Source organism: Rhea pennata, chromosome 23 (genome assembly GCF_028389875.1).
Source record: "Rhea pennata isolate bPtePen1 chromosome 23, bPtePen1.pri, whole genome shotgun sequence".
In the NCBI taxonomy this organism is placed as follows: Eukaryota; Metazoa; Chordata; class Aves; order Rheiformes; family Rheidae; genus Rhea; species Rhea pennata.
Genome location: NC_084685.1, coordinates 4819810 through 4842468, shown reverse-complemented (window position 1 = coordinate 4842468; position 22659 = coordinate 4819810). Strand labels below are relative to the sequence as shown.

Sequence of the window (22659 nt, the reverse complement as noted above, 5' to 3'; positions counted from 1 at the left end):
CTGCTCACCGGGCAGCTCTGCACTCTGCACCCAAGTCCGCCCCGAGCTCCGCGCCACCGCGAGCACCTCTCCCTCCCCCCCCCTCCCCGCGCCGCGCCGCGCCCCGCACCGCACCGGGCTCCGCACCGCGCCGCGCCGGGCTCCGCGCCGGGCTGCCCCGCGCCGGGCTCTGCACCGCACCGCTCCGAGCTCCGCACCGCCCTGAGACCCCCCGCGCCGCGCCGCGCTCCGCACCGGGCTGCCCCGCCCCGGCCCGGGCTGCCCCGAGCCCCCCGCGCCGCGCTCTGCTCCGCTCCGCTCCGCGCTGCCCCGGCCCGGCCCGGGCTGCCCCGCGCCGCTCCGCACCGCGCAGCCCCGCTGCGGGCGCCGTCCCGGGCCGCCCCGCCCCGGGCACCGGGAGCCGCTTCCGCCTGCCCCGGCTCTGAGTCAACGGCGGCCACGTGGGGCGGCGGCGGCCGCGGGGGCGGCGGGACCCCGCGGTTGCCGCTCGCGGAGGGCGACAGGGCCGGTGGCAAAAGGACCGCGGGGGCCGAAAGGGGAAGCGGGGCCGGGGGCGCCGGGCGCGGCCGGGCCGGGGGGACCCCCGCGGCAGTGCAGCTCCCTCCCCGCCGAGCGCCGCCGGGCACAGCGCGGCTGCAATAACTATCCTGAAGCTGGATCCGCGCTGGGGGGGGGAGGCGAAGCAGCCCCCGCCCGGCAGCAAGGGGCTGTGCGGCCCCACCTGCGTCCCCGCCGCGTCCCCACGGCCTGGGTGATGGCCCCGGGGAGACGCAAACAGGGCTGGCGGTGCCTGTCCGGGAACCGTCCTGGCAGAGCTAAAGGGAGGCACTGTCTTGGTTGAGACCCAGCCAGCTCTGAAGAAATCCAGTGGGATGGGGAAGCTTTTCCCAGCCAGGAAGGGCTCAGGTGTGCAGGGGACGGGTGCGCGCAGCCCCCCCCCGGGCTGGGTGAGCCGTCTCGGCGTTGTTCCCATCCCAGGGCCGGGCCAGCTTTGGGGAGGAGGGAGGAAAGGGGAATGGCAGGCGCCTGCAGGGACGCTGGGGACACCGGTCCCCTGCATGCCCGGGCCTGCTGCTCTGCCGGGGATGCAATTTCAGTAAAGGTGGAGCAAGGAGCTGGGTAAGCTGGAGGGAGCCGGGGTAGGATTCGCTGGCCGCACCAGCACCGGCTGGGACCGCTGCAAGGAGCGGCATCGAGCCCGGCGAGGAGCAAAGCTTTCACCACCGGGCTTGGCGTGGGACGGGGAGGGGGGTTCGAGCGCACCGCTGGCGAAGGCTCGGTCGTGACTCGCGTGCGCAGGGCTCCACCACCCCCCTGCCCTCCCCGAAGCTGCCCCCGTGCTGGGGGCGAGCCGTGCGCAGCAGCTCCCCTTCCCCTCGCTCCCTGCCTGGGCTGCCGGGATGATGGTGCTTGGCGGCCAGCGAACGAAGCCTCAAAGCTGGGCCTGAGCAAAGCTTTCCAGCCAGGCGGGCCCAGGGGAGCCGCCCACGCTCTTCCGGAGACAAGGAGCCCAGCCCAGCAATTCCCAAATTCCTCCGGCCTTGGCCCGTGGCTCCGACCCGCCTGCAGCAGCCTCCCTGGGGTGAGGCAAGGAGCACGTGCCCCATGGAGGGGCTGGGGCGGGGGACACCACGGGGATGCTCGGGCTCTGTGGGTGAGCGCGGCTTGGGGCTGCCCTCCCCTTGGATAACCAAGACACGGAGACTTGAGATCGGAGGAAAATCCTTTATTGGGTCTTTGCCCACCCTGCACCAGCTCCACCCCGTGGGATGCTCCAGCTCTGCCTGCTGTGGGGCTGGGGTCCGGGGCTTGGGCTGGCAAACGGCTCCTGGGAGAGCCGCAGCCACCCTGCTCCTAGCCCCAGCCAAGTGTCCCCTGACTCCCCCCCGGCTCCTGTGCCTCCTCCCAGCAAGCAGAAGTGGGGCCAGGGGAGCAGCTACAGCCTGCTCAGACCCTGAGCTGTGGGACAGGTCTAACAACAGGCGAAAAGTGTGTGTGTGTGCAGGGGGAGCCCTGGCTCCTGGACCCCCCCACCCCGGCACCCCAGGCTGTGTCCAGCTGCACCCCTCCAACCCGCTCTGCTCCAACAGAGGCTGCAGGGTGCAACCACGGCCATGCAGGGTGCAAACACACAGGGAGCACCGTCACCCTGCTTGGGCCTGGGTGACACGTCCCCCCCACTCCGTCCCCCCCCACCCCAGGGACCGCTGTGCAACTGCAGAGCGGATGCTGGGGGCAGGAGAGATGCCGCTGCGGGGCAGCGCCAGCGCCCTGCCCGCAGCCACCGTGCGCCGTCGCCCCAGTGCCAGCCCCCGGGGAGGGAAGAGGAGCAGGGGAGCCCGTTCCCCCGGCGCCAGCAGCGCTTTGCATAGTCCTGGTGCGGGAGGGAGGCAGGCAGGGGCCCGGTGGCCAGGTCAGGATGCTCCTGGCAGGGGGCAAGGCGGCCGGGCAGCGCTGACCTCTTCTCCCTTCTCCGCCTGCCCCTGGGGAGGACCAGCGAAGGGTTTCCCCAGCCCCAGGCGGGCACCGGCCTCAGATCCTAGTGCAGCAGACAGACGAGAGCACGTAGCAGAAGGGGCCCGGGAGGCTCTGCCCCCGCAGCGCCCGCAGCCCTCGTGGGCCCGCGGGGAGGACAGGCGCAGCGGCGCTGCCCCCCGCACGGCCCCATGCCGCAGGGAGCACCCGGCCGCGTAGCAAGGCCGCGGGGAAGGGACAGCCCCGGGAAACGGCGGCGTGTAGATGGCAGCTACCGCAGGGAGCGGAGGGGATGGGATGGGGGGCAGAGGCACCTCCCTCTCATGCCCCCCACCCCGGCACAGGAACCTCCTTGGGCACCGACACCCCTTCCAGCGACGCACGGACACCACCTCGCAGAGTTTAATCGGGGCAGCCCGAGCTACAAGTCTCACCCCACGGCACACAGCACGCGTTCTCCCCCCCCCCCAAAAAAAAAGAAAAAGAAAAACAACACACAGAGGGGCTGAGGACCCCCCGGACCACACAGCAACACAGAGACACAGCAAAAGCACACAGCGAGACCCTGGCTCTGCTCCTCCTGCAGGCACGGAGCGGCCGGGCAGAGCTGCCAGGGAGGGGAAACTGAGGCAGAGCAGCGCTGCTAGTAAGGGCCGAGCCGTGGGGCTGGAGGCTCGGAGATGGGAGAGCTGGGGAAAGCAGTGGGATGGCGCCCAGGGCTGGGACTCTGCAGCATGTTAACGCACCCGGGCCTGATGCTTGAGCCAAAATGCTGGAGGAAAATCACGTGGCTGCAGCCCGCAGACCTCGCCGGTGGAAGGAGCAACCCCGGCTCTCGGCCCCCGGGCGGCAGCGGCAGGTCAGCAGCAGCAGCGGCACGGACGTGCCGAGTGGCCACGCACCGGCTCCATCCTGCCGGGGCTCGGTGTGTGGAAAGAGGGGAGAAAAAAAATCGAGGGGCAACCCTTTCCTGCCCCTTCTGCAGCCGAAGGTGACCTTCCACAGGGTGACTACTCCCAGGAAAACAGCAAACCAGCAGAAAAGCCCCCTTCATGCACAGCAGGGAAGAGGGAACAAGCCATTCCCTGCCGAGGAGGGGCGAGGGAAGGGTTCAGCTCTCGGGGTGCCAGGGCAGCCCCCTCCCATCCTCTCGCCAGCACCCAGCACCTACTAGTTGTCCTCTCTGGCAGCGTGCAAGGAAAGAGAGACGGGGCACAGCCCCCGGGCGTTAGACACGGCAAAGCCACGAGGAGTGTGGGCGCAGTGGGCTCGACCAGCGCAAGCCCCTGCGGGGCTCGGCCTCAGGGTGGCAGGTCTGGGGAGCGGGCGAGGGGCCGTGCCAGCCGGAGGAGGGAGCCGGCAGCGACACACAGACGAGGAGGCAGAGACCGGCCAGACACCGACAAGGAGAAGGGTTTAATCCTCTGGCTGGAAAGGGAGGAAGAGCCTCTCCGTCCCCCAGGGGCGAGGGGAGAGGACGGGCGGGCACAAACAGCCACGAGGGACACACTCAGCTGCAAGACAGGACACGGTGGAGACAGGAGACAGAGCCCCATGCGCCAGGGCTGACCCTGATTTATGGATTTGAGGGTGGGCTTGGCCCAGGCCCTCATTGGTGGCACCGCGGAGCCCCCTCCCCACCCTCCACGGCAGCTGGGGGCGGGGGGCAACGGGAGCCTTACAGCGTTTGGTAGGTGCTGTCCTTGGACTTGATGAACTTGATGATGAAGAAGACCACGGCTTGGACGCTCAGCACCAGCACGATGCCGCCGATGAAGCTGGCCGTGTCGAACCCGGGCGGGTGAAACTCGGGGCTGCCCGTCAACGGGGCGCTGGTGGTGGTGGTCTCTGGATGGGGAGAGAGGAGATGGGGGGTCACAGGGGCTTCAGGGGGGCAGCCAGCACCCCTGCGGGTCCAACACCCCCAGAGCTGCCCTCTCCAAGGGCCACGGATGGAGTGAGAGGGGATTTAGGGTCCCCCCCCATGCAGGGGGAGGAAAGGCCGTTTCTGAGCCCCGGGCAGGGACGGGATCCCCCCGCTGCCACGCAGGTGGCGGGACGGGCTCAGCCCCCTCCTGCAGCCTGGCGGAGCGAGCCAGCACCGCGCGGGCGAGGAGCCAGCGGCCGCGCAGGTAAAGGAGCCCCGCTCGGATCAATAATTCATAGGGCTCCGGGATCCGGTTACTCGTTTTAATTAGCCCAACGCTCTCCGATTCCTGCTTCCTGGAAGAGGCCCTTTCTCCGCGCGCACACGCTTCCTCCCCCTTCCCCGGCTGCCCTCCATCCCCGGGAGGCTTTTGCCACTGCGATTCCCGCGGCTTGTTCAGCTGCCTCCCCCACCCCAGCGGCGGGTGCGTTTCGGAGGCAGCCCCGAGAGCGGGGCTCCGCTCGGCCTTCCCGGCTGGGGCGAAGCGCGGAGGGAAGCGTCTCGGCCCGTCCCGCCCGGCGCTGCTCGCTCCGGCCCCGGGAGACCCACGAGTGGGGCACGCGGCTCCCCGCGCCGCCCAGTCCCCCGCCGCCCCCCGCTCCGGCTCACTTGGGGAGTGTGTCGGTGGCTCCTTGCTAGGCGGCCGCGGCGGCTCTTCAGTGGGGGATTTCAGTGCTAGAGGTGGCAATGATAAAGAAGGGGGGGGAGCAATAAAAAGGGTTGTTAGGAGATGGGAATTTGCCTCCCCCCGGGAAACCGGCTCGTGCACGTGGCCGATGGGTCCGGGCACCCCGACCGCCTGCATCCAGCTGCGGGCTGGCCCTGGTTGCGGCTGCAGCATCCCACCGCGGGGGTCCGCAGGGTGCCCGCTCCAGCGGGGCGGGCTTACCTTGACACAGCGCGGTGGTGTTGTAGAGCGCGCACGCCTCCCGCGCGGCCTCCTCGCTGGGCACGCAGCTCCCCGGCTCTGCGGGAAGATGCAGCAGCGATTTCCCCGGGCGCCTCCAGCGAACCAACCCGCGAAGGTGCCCACCGCGCCGGGTGCCTCCCCGGCAGCTCGGCCCACGCAGCCTCCGACGGCAGCGAGCCCAGGCCTGCCCTGGACCCACAAAACGAGCTCGGCACCCCCTGAAACCCTCCCCGAGCTCATTTTGGCAACTAAATAGAGTGCAGTCTCCAGGCAGCTTGTTCAGCCCAAGCCCAGATCAGAGGCTTTGGTTAAGCTCTTCCTCGCTCGGCGCCGGGTCTGCGACCGCCCGGGCTCTGGGAGACCAGCCCTGGGGTGGCTCCTTCTCATTGCGGCCGAGCACGGCGGAGCTGCCTCTGGGTTTCGGCGCTGCACGGAGGGAGCCCCGTGGTGGACAGGGCCCGTGCTCACCTGGCCGCTCGGGCGTCCCGCAGCCCGTCCACACGCAGCCCGTGCCGTTGTGGGAGGCAGCACCCTGGAGGCATTTCTCGCAGGATCCCAGCTCTCTGCACGCTCCTGCGAAAGCCGGAGGACACGCGAGGTCAGCGCAGGGCCGGCGTCCGACCCGTCACCCCATCGGGGAGGGAGGGAGGCCGGAGCAGGCCTGGGTTACCCGAGCGTCACTGCATGCCCTGCGCCTCCACCTCCCGCCCCGACGGGCCGTCCCATGGGGTCCCGCTTCCCTCCCCACGCGCAATTGCCCCAGCACTGGCAATGAGTCACTCGGGCGTTCGCAGAGCTGCTCCGCTGCGAGCATTTCCCCCACGCACACACTCATCATTAATTTAAGGCGATGACTGTCGGCAAGGGAGGCTGCAGCAGGCTCCCGCGGCGGGTCCCGGGCCCGGGCCCTCCCATTGCGCCCAGCTCGCTGCCTGCGAGCGCATTTCGGGTCCTCCATCAAACATCCCATCTCCCAGGCCTCGGGTTGCCCAGGCCAGTCCTGGCTGCGCAAACCCCTCTCGGCTGAAGCAAGAGGCTTGCTCTTTCCTCCAGGTCGCCCGAGCCCCGGGAGCAAGAGCAAAGGGGCAACCGAACTACTGCCTTAATGCACCAAGCGTGATGCTGCAGCACCCATTGCCATGGCTACGGCGTGGTGGGTACGCGCCTGCCTTCCTCCCTCCAGCATTTAAAGGCCTGCCGGGAACCAATGGGAAAGTAGGACTTTGTTCGCAGGGTTTCAGGCAGGTTTATAATTTAAGTTATTTTTATCGCAGCAGGCACAGGAACAGACGTTTGAGCAGAACATTGTCAACTCCCGCTACTGGCACCAGGTGCGCAGAGAGAAAGGAAAATAAATGGGGTAAACAGGGCTGGCCAAGGTCGGCCCCATCCCGCCGGAGTGCCAGGCTCCAGCAGGGAGGCAAACGGGCACCGTGGGAGCAGAGCACAGCCACAAACCCCCATGGGTCTCCAGTGGGCAACGCAAGAGGTCTGGGCTGGAAACGTCTCCCATGACGCTTTGGTGGCTCTGAAGCAGCGGGGGGATGGGAGAAGGGGAGCGGAAGAAAGCCCGAGGTTTGCATAATTCATGCTCAGAGTAAAGCACATCGTCCGGGATCGCAAGCCGGCAGGGCACCGCGCTCTGCTCCCGCCTGCAAGTTTCCCTGTGGAAACGAGCCTGGCCCAAAGCACACAACTTCCCCACTCTAAAGGGAGGAGGGCAGCTCCGGGCCCTGCTGCGCCCCACCAGCCGGGGAGCCCCGCTGCTTCCCCACAACCCGCCAGGCCGCAGCGAGCCGCCGGGCCCTGCCCAGCTCTGCCCCCAGCACAGCGCCCAGCCCAGCTTCACACCCGCAGGGAGCCGGCACCGGGCCGGGGCTCCTGTCCCCAAAGCCAGGGCCAGCCGAGGAAGTCGGGGTGTCCTTGCCTTAGGGTCCCCACTAAACTCCTCCAGGTTGGCGGGGGGGTTGGGGGAAGGGAGCCAGGATGCAAGGAACCCCGCCCCCCCCCCGAAAAAAGTTAGGGTGTCCTAAAGAAGCCAACTCCCAGTACCCTTCCCCGCCGGGTCCCACGGGGGGGCACGGCCTGGCCACGCGTGCGTGTCCCCCCGCCGGCCCGGCCCGGCCCGGCCCTACCTGCGCGGGTGGCAGCCAGCCCCTGCGCTCCCGGCAGCGCGCCCGGCAGCGCGCACAGCAGCGCGCACAGCAGCGCCCGGGCGCCCGGCGGGACCATGGCCTGGCCCGGCCCGGCCCGGCCCGGCCCGGCTCGGCCCGGCAGGAGGGAGGGCGGCGCAGTCTACGGCGCGCTCGCAGCTCCCGGGAGAGCGGAGCGGAGCCGGCGGGCACATGCGCGCCGCGCCGGGCGGGAGGCGGCCCCGGCGGGGGGCGGGCAGCGGCGGCCCCGCCTCGGCCGGGGCCGCCCCGGGGCAGCCCGGCCCCCGCCCCCGGCCCGGCCCCGCCGCGCCCCGGCTGCTGCGAGGGGAGAGGCGGCCCCCCCCCCCCCCGCCTCTCCCCCCGGGCGCAAGGGGCTGCGGATACCGCGCTCCGAGCGCGCCCTGCCTGCGCTGCGCGCCGCACGCTGCGCGCCCCCCGCGCCGCACGCTGCGCGCCCCCCGCGCGTCCTATGCGCCGCACACACGCGGCCCGTCCAGCACACCGTGCGCTGCGCGCACTGCGCACTGCGCGCGCCCCGCTCGCGGCACCGCCCGCGTGCTCTGCGCGCTGCGGGCGCGCTGCACACATGCACCGCACGCTGCACGCCGCGCAGCCTGCGCGCGCTACACACGCACCGCGCACTGCTTCCCGCGCTGTGCACGCGTGGCACGCTGCGCTCGCTGCGCTGCACACGTGGCAGGCTGCCCATGCACCGCATGCGTGCACGCCCCACGCACACGCTGTTGGCACTGCACACGCACACTCACTGCACACATGCTGCCGAAACACTGTGCACACACCTGACACACACACATGTGCACGCATGCACACACACACACACGCAGCTCTCCCATGGCCTTGCCGCTCCCCCCTGCCCCCGGTGCACTATGCCCCTTTTCGGGGGCTACAGGTGAGAATGTTCCTGCGTGGGGACATGGTCCCCGCGCGTCGGCTCTGTCCGGGGAGAGGGGTAGAACAGGGCCTGTCCCCGCTCTCGGGACGTGACTGGAGCCGCCGGGGAGCTCGGGAGGCCTGGCCAGCTCCACCCCGGCCCCCAGTCCGCTGCCCCCAGCTCTCCACTGAGGAGAGCTCCTGGGACCGGGAAGGGGTGGTAGGAGCGGGGAGCCCCTCGGCCCAGGGAGGACCCCTAGAGCCCCTTCACCCCCCTCCCCGCCAGGCCCGAGGGGCTCAGCCCGCAGGCCGCGCCGCGCCGTCGCGCCGAGGCTTCAGCACTGCGAACAGCTCCCGGCGGCCGCGAACCGGGCCGGGCCGGGCCGGGCCGGGCCCCTTCCCAGGCCGCCTCAGCCCCGCCATCCCGGGCCGGGCCGCGCCCTGGCAACGGCGGTGCCAGCCCGGGGCGAGGCCAGGACTGGCTAAACCCGCTTCCCCCCCTCCCCCCCCCCCCGAAAGCTTGCCTGAAAGCACTGAAATGCCCTGAAATGCGCCCGCTTCCGCCGCAGGCTTCGAGGAACCGGGGCGCAGGGCAATCCTGGAAGGGTCCCAGGGGGTTGCGCACATCTTCCCCACGGCAGTTAGGGCTGGTCTTCCCTCCTTCCTCCTCCGCCTCCTCCAAGGAGGAGGGATCCCTGCCAGCCACCCTTCCCGCAGCCCCGCCGGCCGGGGCGGACTTTCCCGGCTCTCGCCTGGCAATGAATTAATTATTCAGGGCCTGCTCGGGAAAGCCGGGTCCCGAGGGTCCCGGGGAGCCCTCGCGGAGCTCGGAAAGCAGAGGTCCCCGATGCCCTCCTGCCGGCGCAGGGAGGGTTGGCGCTGGCGGCCCCTCGACGACTCAGAGCCGGCGGGGTGGGGAGGGAGATGAGGGGGCGGGAGGCAGTTTTGCAGAGCGAGGCTGCAGCCCCCTCCCCAGCCGCGGCTCGCGGAGGTGCCGCCCCTAGCCCCCTGCACACGGAGCCCCGGAACAGAACAACCTCTGCAGCGGGGGAGCAGGGAGGGGGCGGGTATCCCCCCTTCCCTGTGCACCGCCGCCCTGCAAGGGCTCCGCAAGGACACAGCGGGGGCCCGAGCCCAGCAGCCCGCCGGGGGGCTGGGGTGGAGTGGGGTGGAGTGGGGTGGGGTGGGGGTGAGCGGGCGTGGGTTGCGGTGCGCGGTGGGAGTGGGGGTGAGGGGGGGGCTGTTTTTATGAATGGGCTGCTCCATCCCCAGCGCGATTACTATGCGGCGCGCGCGCGCCCGCGCTGCCTTGCGGAGGGCTGATTGGCTCCGGCGTGCCATTGACGTCACAGCGGGACGAGCGTGGCGTGGGGGGGGCGGCGGTGAGTCACCCCCGGCCTCCCTGTCCCCCCCCTTCCCCCCCCCCCGGCGGGGCTCGGTCGCTATAACTCGGCGGCGCCCATGGCAGCGGGCCCCCAGCCGGGGAGCCCAGCGCAGCCCGGCCCGGCCAGGCCCGTGGCGCAGCCGCCCGGCAGGTAAGTGCCTGGAACGGGGGGGGGGGAGGGGGGGAGGTTTGCAAGGGGGTGAGCTCACTTGGGCTTGGAGCAGAGCCATGGGATGGGGGGGGTGAGGGGCAGCCCCCCCCAGGCAGAGGGGCTGTGCTGCCTGCCCTGATCCCCCCCATTCAGAAAGGGCAGCCCTCCATCGGGGGAGGCACCGCAGGGCCGGGAAGGTGCCTCCACTGAGCTCTTGGTGCTGGGGGGGGGGGCGTGGGGGGGGTTGGCCTGGGCTCTGCCCCCCCCTTCACCTGCTGCTTTTTATCCCTGTAACTTTTCCGCTGAAGTCCTCAGATGGGAGGTGGGCTGCCGAGAGCTGCTGCAGGAGGGTGGCAGGGCCAGTCCCACTCCGGAGTATTTGTCCATCAAAACTGTGCAATGCACAACCCCTCCCGGGCAGCTCCAGGGCAGTGCATGCAGGCAGGAGCAGATAGGCTGAGAAGCTTTTCCTTTACATTCCCCCCCCCCCCTTTTTTTTTTCTTTCAAAAGAAGAAAAACAAAACACCCTGTCCAGAAAAATCCCCTGTCTGAGCAAACAGTGAGCATGCTGTAAACATACGGAGGTTAAACCAACACTGCTCTTGCCCAGCTCATGGAGGAAGCCCAGGGGAGGCAGGAGCACGGGGCTGTCCTCAGCTCAGCAGTGCCAGGGTGGGCCGGGGACTTGCTGCTCCGTGACAGTTCAGGCAGGTCCCTGCTGTGGACAACAGGTGCTCAGAGGGATGCTCTTACTTTCCCCTCCTGCAGGTCGACCTCCAGCAGCATGATGGATGAAGAGCCCCACAACTCCACTGGAGGCCAGCAAGGCTGGTTCGCAGCCAGGAACGAGAGTAGCAGCTCCTTGGATCTGGAGTCTGTGGTGCGACCTGTTGCCTTGAACCCATGGGACGTTGCCTTCTGCATCTCAGGGACCATCATCTCCTGCGAGAATGCCATCGTGGTGGTGGTCATCTTCTATACCCCGGCTTTCCGGGCTCCTATGTTCCTCCTCATTGGCAGCTTGGCTACAGCCGATCTCCTGGCTGGCTTGGGGCTGATCCTGCATTTTGCCTTTGTCTACTTCATCCCGTCGGAGGCAGTCAGCCTGCTTACGATGGGGCTCCTGGTCACCTCCTTCACGGCTAGTGTCAGCAGCTTGCTGACCATCACCATTGACCGCTACCTGTCCCTCTACAATGCCCTGACCTACTACTCAGAGAGGACAGTCACTAGGACTTATATCATGTTGATCCTGACCTGGGGAGCCTCCATCTGCTATGGGCTCCTGCCCATCATGGGCTGGAACTGCCTGAAGGACCATTCCACCTGCAGCATTGTGAAGCCGCTGACGAAGAACCACCTCATCATCCTCTCTGTCTCTTTCTTCATGATCTTTGCAGTGATGCTCCAGCTCTACGTGCAGATCTGCAAGATCGTGTGCCGTCATGCCCAGCAGATCGCCGTGCAGAGACACTTCCTGGCCAGCTCCCACTACGTCACCACCCGAAAAGGCATCGCCACCTTGGCCGTCATCCTGGGCACCTTTGCCTCGTGCTGGCTTCCCTTTGCCATTTACTGCCTCCTGGGGGATTACAGCTACCCAGCCCTCTACACATACATGACCCTTCTCCCCGCCACCTACAACTCTATGATCAACCCGGTTATTTATGCCTTCAGAAACCAGGAGATCCAGAAAGTCCTGTGGACTGTGTGCTGTGGGTGCTTCTCTTCCACAATGCCTTTCCGGTCCAGGTCCCCCAGTGATGTCTAGCACATCACCCACCACAGAACCCGTTTGCATATGTTCCACTCATTGATTTTTTGTTGGTGTATTTTCTTTTCTATTTTCTGTTTTCCCCCTCCCTTGCCCCAGAACCAGAGGCACTTTGCAAGAGCTCTCTAAAATGAGCAGCTCTTCCCAGCCCTGTCCTTTTGTACACAATCTCTTTTCTTCCTCTATTTTTCCACTTTTTGAATTTACAGAAGAAAAATGTATTTTTTAATCCATAATATAATATATATTTATGTGTGCATGAGAGAAGGGGAGGGAGGGAGGGAGATCCTCATATTTTCTTTGAAAATATTTATGATGCATTATTTTTTTAAGGTGATTGATACCAAAACTGTTCGCTCCTCTTTGCTTTTTTACAGCCTTATTTTACCTCAGATGTACATATATATATGTATACACACACATATTATATATATTTTGTACATTTACGGGGGGATGGGGGAAACTCATCACTTCTCGGAGAAGGAAGGGTTCAAATCCACTTCCTTCTTATCCCCGCTGTCCATGCAGTTCTTTTTTATTATTCTTCTTTTTATTTTTTTATTCTCTCTTCTCCATGCCCAGCTTTTTCCCCACGGCTGTCCCAGCTCTGGGACCTGCTGCCCTCTAGTGCTCGCTGCTTTGGGGGAGGAGATGCCGCTGGAGACCCTGCGCCCCCAAACCCGGCTGGCTTGGAGGATCTGGGTTTGGAACGAAGCTCGGGGGCCGCAGGGCAGAGCCGCGTCCCACCTGGCACGCTCGGAGCGGCCTCCTGCATCCCGGGAAAAGCGTTTCCTCGCACTGGTGTTGGCTTTGCATGTTTTGGGGCCGGGGGGGGGGAGATGGATGCGAAGAGGCACTTTGGGGAGGTGACGGATGGGGAAAAGCCTCGCTGCGGCGCTGCGTGGCCCGCGAGCTTTCGGGGCGGCCGCTGGGTCTTGTTTACAGCCACGGCAAGGGGGAATAAAAGTAATTTGTGCCGGAGGCTGCGGCTGCGTGGTCCTGGGGGCGGCGCAGCGTCTCCTCCCTGCGCTGGCGCAGGGCGGCGGGCGGGCGCCGAGAGCAGGTCGATGCCTCCCGGCAGCGCCCCGAGTCCAGCGAAGGGCCTTTTCCTTGGCTCCTTTCCTCGCAGCCGGTTAAGAAATCCTAAGTGACAGCCCCCCCCCGCCACCCATCACATCCTGTTAGCGGGAAGCGGTTTTCCCTGGGGAAGGAGCACGGAGGGGCTCCTCGTCTCCAGCGCGAACGCTCCCGGCAGCATGCGGCGCGGGTCCACGCCGGCAAATGCGGGGTTAACGGTGGCAGCAGTAACTGGGGCGGCTGGTCCCCGGGGGGCTCGGCCCCAGCACCCCCTCCCCCTGCTGCCCGCCCAGCCCGGGTCAGGGAGCAGCAGGTCCCCTCCGGGCGCTTGACCCAGCACCCGGGCTGCCCACCGGTCCCTCTTGCTCTCCCGGGGTCCCCGCTCTGCTGCCCAGGGCTGGGGCGCCGTGCCGTGGCGGGTGCCTGCTGTAAAGGCAGCACCGTGCCCATCTCCGTCCCTGCCACCGCGGCACCCAGCCGGTGGGAAACTCCAACGCCGGGAAACGAGACCCCGGGGTGCTGCCTGCTGCCGCCGGCCCTCGGCCACAGGACACGCGGTGCCGGGGCGCGAAACCCGCGGGTGAACGCGGGGCTGCAGGAAGCGGCAGCCCCGGCCCTGCCAGCACCTCCGCAGCGTTTGCTTTCCCAGGATGCAAACAAGCGAGTCCGGAGCCATTCCCGGAGCTGTTCCAGGCCTTCAGGTGCCGGAGCAGGCGGTACCGAGCGCCGAGATAAACAGCCAGCAGCAGGGACCAGCCTGTTCCCTTTTTCAAGCGGGAAAAGAAAGCAGCAGAATGCAGAGATTTTTTTTTTTTTTTTTTTTTTTTTTTTTTTTTAAGCCAAATTTGGCCGAGAAAGTGCCCGAGCGCCGAGCAGCCACCCCAGTGCCGCGGGAGCACGGCAGGGCTTCTGGAGTGGCCCGGGCAGCGGGGACAGCCAAGGGCCTGGCCTTGGGGGCGCAAAACAAGACCGGAGAGGCGGCCAGTGCCGCCGCCAGCATGATCGCTGCCCCACGGCGAAGCGGAGAGCCGGAGCGGAGCAAAGGGGCCGCAGGGAGAGTGGATCCCGCAGGCTTCCCCTGGCAGCGCGGCTTCAGGCTCCCGCCGGAGCCCGGACGACCGACGTCGCTCCCCAGGGCTGTGCCGGTGCCGGGCGCCCACTGCCCCTACCGGGGCGCCGGGCTGACGGGAGCCCGGCAGCAGCGACCCGCCTGCTGCGGAGCCACGCGGTCGCAGCCCCGGCGCCTCGCCGGGAGCAAGGACACCGGGCGCCGGCGCTCGCAGTAACCATGGCAAAGCCAGGGCCGGTCCCTGCTAGGTGAGAGATTTCCCTTAGCAACCCGCTAACGAGGCTCATCTCAAACCCCGGCGCTGCAAACTGGGAGCTTTGCCGGCTCGGAGAAGGGAGGGAGGGAGGTCCCTGCTACCCCGACCACCGCCGGTCCCCCGAAACCCCACTGACCTGCCCTCGATGGAGCCAAAAGCTGCCGGTCGCCCACGCCGCCTCGCCGGGACGCGGAGGCGGGAGAAGGGGCCGTCGTGGCTCCCCGTGATTTACCCGCTGGCAGGGTGCTTGCAGCCCCCGAGATGTGAACACCAGGCCGCCAAGAGGGCTAAGCAGCTCTGCTTGCTGGTCTGGCTTAAATTTAAATGAGCAACCTCAGCCCTGGCCGGGGGGATTTTGTTTCCTTGGAAGCTGGAGCAGGCAGGAAACGAGCAGGACAGGGTAGCCCGGAGCCAGCAGCAGTCGCGGCTGCGGGAGGCACCGGCCGGGATGGAGCAGGAAAGCGGCGGCTTCGCTGTGAGTCTGAGTGCTGCAGCTCCGCTCGTGCCGAGGGCGGCCGCGGACGGGGAACGGGGCTCCATAGGTGCGCGCAGCCCTGCGCCCCGGCCAGCAACAGCAGGGCAGAAAGCGAGTCTTTCCCAAGCACCCAGCAGCTCCCTGTTTTATTTCTGCAGCAGCGGCAGAAGGTGACTTTACGCCGGGAGCTCTTGGCTGGAGCTGGCAGGCGCTGGGCGGCAGCGTGCCGGGGCCGGGCTCTGCGCGCTGGCTCGGCACGGGGGGCCGGGGGGCTGCGCCGTGGGGAGGGGGTCGCCGCTTTGCTGGGCGGCACAGCCCCGGCCTGCAGAGGCGAGCAGGAGCTAGCTTGGCCCTCGCTGCAGCGCCAGCTTGGCCCCGGCTGCCTTAAGCCCTCCGCGTGCAGGCGCCAGCCTTTGTGGAAGCGGCTGAGCCCAGCGCAGAGCTGCTGCCCTGCCAGACTGCAGAAACTTGAGCTCCAAATACATAATTCCTCTGGCACCCCGTGGTTATTTGCGAGCTGCTGTGAGCAGATGGAAGAGTTACAGATAAAGCCATCCGCAGCACGGGAGCCGATTGCCTTCCCCACACAACCGCGTAGGCAACAGCAAAGGGGGAAGGAAAAAAAAAAGAGAGAGAAAGAAAAACCACATGCACGGAAAGCGATGGAGAGGGAAGGAGTCAGCCATTTCTACAGGGGCTGAGCTGCCATTTCGGCACACCTACGTGCGAGAAACGGGGAGTCGCGGCTGGCAGCGGGCGCTTCCCGGGGACTTGGAAGAGGGTAGCGCTCTCGCAGCGCCCGTGGATGCCTGGCTACGGCAGGCAGCCCGAGCAGGGGGTGACATTGGCAGCGCAGAGCGCTGCCACACACTGGGAGAGCAGGCTGCTAACGCTGATCAGAGCTGGCAGCGCCTGCACTCGCTTTGGTCCCAGAGGGGGAATTAAGGGAGAGAAGCTGACGTCAGTGGTGGAAAGGACATGCAGCCCACTCGTCCAAGGCAGCCAGCAGCGTCTTCTGGGTGTTGCTAACACCACCTTGAAGGAGAAAATTAAATGGGTCTTTGGAGACGGGGGCTCTTGTGAAGGCAGAGCCCAGACAGCTGTGATCCAGCACCGAACTCCACGGGAAGAGACAGACACGCCGGCACATCAAATGCCCTGGACAAGGCCAGGGTGCCAAGGCACAGGCAGAGCCCAAGCCTCTCCCGCAGCTGCGAGCAGCTCCGCTGATGGAAATTGCAGCTCACGGAAAGGGCTCAGGGTCTGAGAGCATCAGCACGCAATTAATCTCTTTGCTGGGTTTCTCCTCCCTGCACTGAACCAAGCGCCAGCCCAAGGAGTGGCGACTGACGGGAGGCTGCTCCGTCTCCAGCGCCAGCAATGGTCGCAGCAGCTCTGCCCGGGTCCCCCGCCGAGGTGGAGCGGGGAACGCGGTGCCCCGCGCTCTCCCTGCTGTCTGCACGTGCACCGCGCCTGCGGCACGACTCAGCCCAGCCAGGACAAACCCGGCATCACCACGGCGGCTGCCCCCGAAGCATGAGTCACGCTGCTGCAGCCCACGCGCCGAGCGACCTGCCGCAGCGCGGGAAGCGCAGAACCCCCCTTCCCGGCGCAGGTACAGCGCTACCCGCGCAGGCGACGGGACCTGCCCGCAAGGCGGACCCGGGACCGAGCTCTCCTCTGTCTTGGGGTGTATTTGTGCATGTTCAGTAACCAGCAAGACACCAGCTGGGAATATAAAGAAGGCTCACACGGCACTGGCGACGAGAGGGACAAAAAGACAGTTGACAAAGGTGGCTCACAAGGACTTGTATGCCAAAAAGCACAGGGCCACACGCTAGCTTGTGCCCCCAAAAAGCAGGGATGGCAAGTTAGCCCTAGCCACAGCCAAAGACGCTCAGCCAAGCAAGCTAGAGCCGCTCTCCCAGCTCAGAGCGAGGCAAGCCGAGGGAGCCAGGCTGCTCCTCCTGTGTTCAGGATGGAGCTCGGGACGTTCAGCACTACTGAGCTCGAAAGCCCAAGAGATACCTCCCCTTCCCATACCCTCCAAACCCCACCACTAGTAAAGGGGCTTCTTGCTCTGAAGCTGGCAAAGGCAGTTAAGCTAATGAGGTTTTGCAGCCAGAGACTCCTGTCAGCCAAGAAAAGGCACAGTGCTGCAGCGCAAGTGCACGGGTGTCTCCCGGAAGCCAGGGGAATTTGGCCAGCAAAGCTTGCAGCAAAGGCAGAACCAAGGAGCACGGACAGATGCTGTTGTTGCTCTACAGCAACAGTCAAGAAATACATCCATGCAACAGGCTCACAGCCAAGGTCCAAGCAACAGATCTGATGACAAGGGACAGGGCCACCACCCGTCACTGCTCTGGCTAACTGCAAAAGGGACCGTGACAACTTAAATGGAAGCAAATCAGAGCCAGCCTCCTCCCACCCCAGCTACAGCCGCGCCACTCTCACAAGATGGAGCGCAGGCTCATTTTGCATGGCAGGAAGAGCGCACAGAGGAGGCTGATAGCTCCTCCTGGATAGCGTTTCCTTGGCACTGTTCCCCATTGCAGGCAGTGCTAACTACCACCATCGATAATCCTCAACTCGTCCTGGCAGTGGCTGCGTTTTGGTGCGGGAAGAGATTTCTGCATGGATGGCATCTGCAAGGCAGCTTGGGACCAGCTGCTTTTCTTCACCTCTCTGCCCAGACACCTGTGCAAGGCTCCTGCTGAGGGGACAAAGCCTTGGAGCCCTCAAAACTCCGAGCGTAGCCCATCTCCTGAAATTACAGCCCAGCAGCCCTGCGACATGCGCTACGGGATGCTCAGGTTAGAAGGTACAAGCTGCTCACGCAACACAACACGCCTGGGCAGGGGAATTGCTAACCAAACAAGTCACAGCAGTCCCTCCACCCCGGATCAGCTGCTCTCAGCACACTAAGGAGAGTGTCGTGGCTCCCCATACATGTCCAGAGTAACACACATGGGTACCGATTGGATGGAAAGGTTTTTATCAAGTTTAAGTTTACAGTTTTAAAAAAAGATCAAAAAAATTTTTTTTTTACAAGTACATCACAAAAAAAATTCAGTTGGGATCTTCATCCAGGGGAGACTGAGCCGATTATTAAAAAAAAAAAAAAAAAAGCAGCAGGAAAGCCTGGCACACACAGCAACCGACAGAGAAAAAATACAGACAGACATTACAAGGGAAGACAGAAGACAGCAGAGTCTGCATCTAGATGTACAGGTACAGACCGGGCCCCACTCCACCAAAGGCAGCAGCTTTATTCCCAGTGCATTCATGTACACAAGGCAGCAGAGTCTGGCCATCTGTGTTGACTTTGCAGGGGTAGAGAAGGAAGGAAAAAAAAAAGAAACGACCTCAGTGCCAGTGTCTGCGGTCGCTACAGTATTTTGCTTGTGAGGTTTTAGCACAGTTTCACTGCTGAAACTCCTTTGGCCTAAAAGTGAGTAACCCCCTGCACCCTGAGAGAGTCTGTCAGACCCCACCACCCTTCTGACCCCGCAGCTGGGGCCGAGGGCACTTTCTGTCTCTCCTCCCACCTTCTCCTCTCTGGTCAGCATTAAACCCTTAAGACACAAGTGGAATAATTACTCTTATAAATATATCATGTAAGAAAATAAGGCACTTCAGGAGGGCTACAGCTTGCCTAATTCTATGACATTCTAGTTGGGAAGAGAAATAGGTTAGTTTCTGAAGTGAATTAAAATGTTAATACAGCCATAAAAAAAATTGGATCCACTTCCCACTTCAAGGCTTTGTTTAAAAAAAGAAAGAGAGAGAAAAAAAAAAAAAGCACCCCTCAAAAACTAACAGCAATGAAACCTGACCCAAGGCAGCTGCAAGCAGGGCTGCAAAGGCTCCCACGCCTGCCCCATGCCGGGCTCTGCGCAGCCAGCTCCCTGCCACAGGGCCCGTCAAGGGCAGGTACTTCCAGGAGAGGCACGTTAAATAAGTTCATAGACTGAAAATATCCTTTCCCCGAAATGACACACTGCACAGTTTCTCCGTCATCTGGGACCTCCAGCAGCCCCTTCCCTCGATCCGGTCTGGTGCTCTGGGTCTGATAAGGAGAGGAGAAAGCAGTGAAGGTCACCGGCTGCAGACGAGGCTCTGGGCTGAGCCCGGGGAGCCGGGACGAGGCTTTTCCTGCGAGCGCGGAAAGGAGGGGCGGCGGGGGAAGAGGCTGCCGGGAGCTGCAGCCGAGCGCTGCGGGCGAGGACACCGGGAGAATGTTTAACCAGGAACACGAGGGCCAGGCAGGAGAGGCAACGGCGACCTGCCCCAGCACGCCGCGAGGAAAGGAGCACGCCCAAGCGGCTCTGGGACAGGTAAAACGGCTGCTGCTGCTCTGCACCGCCACGCGGACCCGGGTCTGGGCTCAAATGGAAATAGAGGGGCTACCCTGGGCAGCCAGGCAGAGGGGGGAGAAGCCCAGCTTCCAGCTCCCTCTGTGGCTTCGTGAAACGCCCAGGGCTCCCCCAGCGTGTGCCACGCAGCTGGAACGTACCCAAGAGCCTTGCACAGAAAGGGAGGAAGGAGTAAGCTAACGCACGAAACGACAAAGATGGCAGGGGAGGCCGGCACATGCCCTTGGCCTACATGGAGCAGCAGCCCTGCCGTTAGAGCACAGCTGTTCTGTCTTGCAAAGGTTGTTTTTGGCACCTCTCCTCTTCCCCTACTGGTTTAAGAAATACTCAGCTTACTTGGTGGCCCAGTGCTCTACAATTTTGCAATGATATTCACAGAATGCCATTTTACCCGAGATGTTTCTCAGGAGTCTCCAACCTAGGCTCATGCTCTTTTTTTGCGATCAAAGGAGATAAAACCCTCCCCACCTGTCCACAGCCCCTCTGCTTAGGATCCAGCAGCTTTGACTCTCACCTCAGGATGCAAGTTTGAAAGCACGCGGTGGTTACGGCAAACTTGCACAGACAAAGCAGCGTTCCTCCCGCTGCCAAGAGGGCCTTGCGAGCAGGGGAGCCAGCCGGAGGACCGGACTCCACCCATGGCCGTGCCGATCGCCCACACAGCACGGTTGTGCAACAGGCAGCGCGTGGGGTAACCACGTCCCTTCCACCCCGAGGCATGGCCCAGCCTGACAGACCATCCATCTGGGTCACAGAGAATATGGCACTTTTCTGAATTTCACGTGACAGGAACACTCGCTCCCCTTTCACAACCAGGGCCAAGTCTAGTTAAGGCAATTTAAAATTAACCCAGGTCTGGCATTTGTGAGCTCCTCACTTCCCTGTGTGATAATGCTGTCATCCTGGGTTAGCTTAAAGGTCTGTTTACCCCAGGAACCTGTCTCCAAGAGAAGCCAGAGAAGAATGCTCACAGAAAGAGCAGAACAGAGCCAGTGATTCTCCTCTGCCCCGCCTTACCCAGCTTCCAGCAGTAATCAGTTTGCATTTCCAAATCCCTCCAGTGCTCACTGGCACTTGAGGGGTTTGTTCCCTGTTCCAGAACCTGGAACCAGTACTGTTCAGATGTTCCCAGAGCCTCATGATGCCTCACTGTCTATGCCCTTTGCATCCTGCCTAGCAGCTCATTTCCTAACAAAATATAATGGTGTAGAGGTCCGGCAAATCTCTCCTGATGATGCTCAGGGTCAAACTGGATCTCAGCTTGATCCACCCTCCAGAAGAGCCTATCCTCCAGGCCATTATCTGCTCTGTCAAAGATTAAAAACAATCCAACACACACACACACACACACACACACACACACACACACACACACACACACACACACAAGAAATCAGTAAGAACTCAACCGCGCAAACGAAAACCATCAATCAAACCCCAAGAAAGATTTTCAGCAACCTGGCAGCCTTGGGCTGGACCTGGCATTCCAGGTATCAGCAACATCATTAAATGAGGCAGGCCAGAAAAATGATGAACAGGCACAAATTGGCAAAATACTTTACAATAGAAAAGGCAAAGCAGTTGGAGAGTTGGTCGCAATGGGACATGTTGCTGGTCCCATCCCACAATAGGTGGGCCCATCATCTCCAAAAGGCTTTGGAATTGCTTTCTTGCATCATACTGAGATAGTTAGTCAAGTCCAAATTAAAATATGAAGAGCACATCTGTAGCATTGGGGTATTTTTATCTAGACTTCCAGGATATGCTAATATTCTATGTAAGGTAATATAAAACAGCAATAAAACCTAGGTCAGCTAGTTCAAGTTCCCCATTTTCTCCCCCTTCCAGTACTGTATCTGTAGTGAGCAGCCCAGGAATTTGTATGGTTAGCTAGAAGAAATACTTTCTTAAAATCAAACTAATGAACTATAATAACAAAACAATGGGAAGCAGATGATGTAGGTTACGCTTGCTGTAACTGATGGGCAACTCAGTTCACACACAAGATGTTTTTAGGCACAAACACTTCTCTCCTTAGGTAGGAGAGAGGAAGCAGCAAGGGTAATACCAGCATTTTCTGTTGCTGCTCAAGTCCCTATGTAAAGGGCACAGTCACTCCACTAGAAAAGCATCTCTAGCACCTCTTTCCAAACTGACCACAGCACTGTCCTGAAAAGGCCAAAAAGACCTTAAGGCATTTCAGCCCCAGCTGAAGGTTCACCTGTAACCATCACCCTGATTCTGTGCCTGGTGTTCAGAGAACCCCTCTCCACCCATTCTCTCTGCTTTCAGCATTTTTTTTTAAACACTCCTAGCATGGATTGGAGAAATCAGCTAAGCCAAGTTTTGCCACTGCTCAGCACTGACCACACAGAGAGCTCCCAGCTGGGCTCTGCTCACCCTGCAGCAGGGAGCCAAGCAACCGTTCTGCCTGGGCTTTGCATCCTTTTGTCCAAGTCTCCTTTGGCAGACTTGGAGAAGCAGTCCAGGAGATTTGAGGAAGGTAAAGGTAGCTTTTAAAAGCTACTCCTCACATTGCACCTAACGCATGCTCTACTCCAGAGCTAGGAAGTGCATCTGACATAGGGCAGTCTGAGAAGACTTGGGGGCTAAGGGGGAGAGAATTGTGCATTGTTGCTAAAAATGATCATTTGACAGTGGGATGCAGCAGAGAACAGACATTTAAAGCCCATTTTCTTGCAGCACTACCAGCATCCACTGGGAAAGAAGAACCAGTTCCATCTACTGTATGCTGGTACAATGAGAAAACTAGCTGAAAATGTCCTTCATCTGAAAGGCCATGTGGCCACAACAGGATCATCCATCTTTACTTTGAAAAGACCCTTAAGATGGAGCGGTTTTGTGTGCTCTGCCTGGTGGATTGAGAAGCTGGAGATTTAGCTCTCTTAAGTAAGCAACCATTACATGCCCTCCAGCTAAAACTCAACAGTCATCCTCAGCGTCCATGAGGAAACCTTTTGGAAAGGTAGAGCACAAAGTCCTGCCAAAATTGAAGGGGAAGGGAGAGGGGAGATATGCTGGTGCTTGTCTCAAAACCCTTGGCACATCTTTGGTTACAGGATGAAAAAGGAAGACATGGAAGGTTTGGCCACCTGGTTCTCGAAGGTGTTAAACCCAGGAGGGAAGGGCAGGGGGTGGGGATGGGACCATGGTTAGTCCGACCATTCGTCCTCATCAAACTCTGAAGAGTCGTCCTCAGAGTCGCTGTACTCTACAGCGATGCGGCGTGACAGAATCGTTGCCACGTCATTGCCCACAACGTCCCGCTTCTCCTGTTCCCGCTGCTCCTCCACTTTGCGGAGTTGGAAGCCTGTTGGGAAGAAGGCAAAAGAGGGGGATCACTCAAAGGCCTCGGTCACCCTGCTGTCTCAAAGCAGCCAACCCTTCAACGCACTCCTCTAAGCAAGACAGCCTGTCTTCCGCCAACAAATACCGGACACGCAGTGGGAGAACACTGGTGGGTGAATGACAGCCAGAACAGGCAAGGGGGCGGGTGAAATGGGAAGTGAACCGTTTCGACGCTCTTCCGAGGGATTACACCAGTGCATTCAGTCCACCTGCAAAACTGGACAGCACCAATTCTGGAACTACCTTCTCTGAAGACACAGATAGTGGGATTAAAACCTAGTGAGGTTGTCATCAAGGTGGGCAGACAAGGAGAGCTCACACAGGATAGGACCCAAGAAGCAGGGTAGTGAGAGAACTGCCTGTAACACAGC

At 62.6% G+C, this 22659-nt stretch overlaps 3 protein-coding genes across 7 annotated transcripts in view; 1 reads left to right on the top strand and 2 right to left on the bottom strand.

Moving 5' to 3' along the window:
* Positions 1-2276: 2276 nt before the first annotated feature.
* Positions 2277-7544, bottom strand: CD164L2 (CD164 molecule like 2). Its single transcript, XM_062594358.1, has 6 exons — positions 7448-7544; positions 5781-5885; positions 5292-5369; positions 5012-5077; positions 4158-4323; positions 2277-2539 (listed from the first exon to the last, which is right to left on the bottom strand). The coding sequence occupies exons 1-6, from the start codon at positions 7542-7544 to the stop codon at positions 2533-2535; spliced, it is 519 nt and encodes a 172-aa protein (XP_062450342.1). The 3' UTR covers positions 2277-2532.
* Positions 7545-10676: 3132 nt separating this feature from the next.
* Positions 10677-11663, top strand: GPR3 (G protein-coupled receptor 3). Its single transcript, XM_062594108.1, has one exon. The coding sequence runs from the start codon at positions 10677-10679 to the stop codon at positions 11661-11663; it is 987 nt and encodes a 328-aa protein (XP_062450092.1).
* A 5858-nt stretch (positions 11664-17521) lies between these two features.
* WASF2 (WASP family member 2) overlaps positions 17522-22659 on the bottom strand; it is a 33773-nt gene continuing 28635 nt past the window's right edge. For all 5 annotated transcript variants that reach the window (XM_062594096.1, XM_062594100.1, XM_062594099.1 and 2 more), the window contains exon 9: positions 17522-22250. In XM_062594096.1, the coding sequence (XP_062450080.1) occupies positions 22093-22250 (158 nt within the window). In that variant the 3' untranslated portion in view covers positions 17522-22092. The remainder of the gene's footprint in view (positions 22251-22659) is intronic.

Excerpts from the sequence above, each read along its gene's own strand:
- CD164L2 (XM_062594358.1), bottom strand. The coding sequence starts at position 7,544 with ATGGTCCCGCCGGGCGCCCGGGCGCTGCTGTGCGCGCTGCTGTGCGCG. Across the intron at positions 5,370-5,780 it reads CGGGACGCCCGAGCGGCCAG|AGCCGGGGAGCTGCGTGCCC; the intron begins GTGAGCACGGGC and ends ATCTTCCCGCAG. Across the intron at positions 4,324-5,011 it reads GCCACCGACACACTCCCCAA|AGACCACCACCACCAGCGCC; the intron begins GTGAGCCGGAGC and ends CTCCCCATCCAG.
- GPR3 (XM_062594108.1), top strand. The coding sequence starts at position 10,677 with ATGATGGATGAAGAGCCCCACAACTCCACTGGAGGCCAGCAAGGCTGG.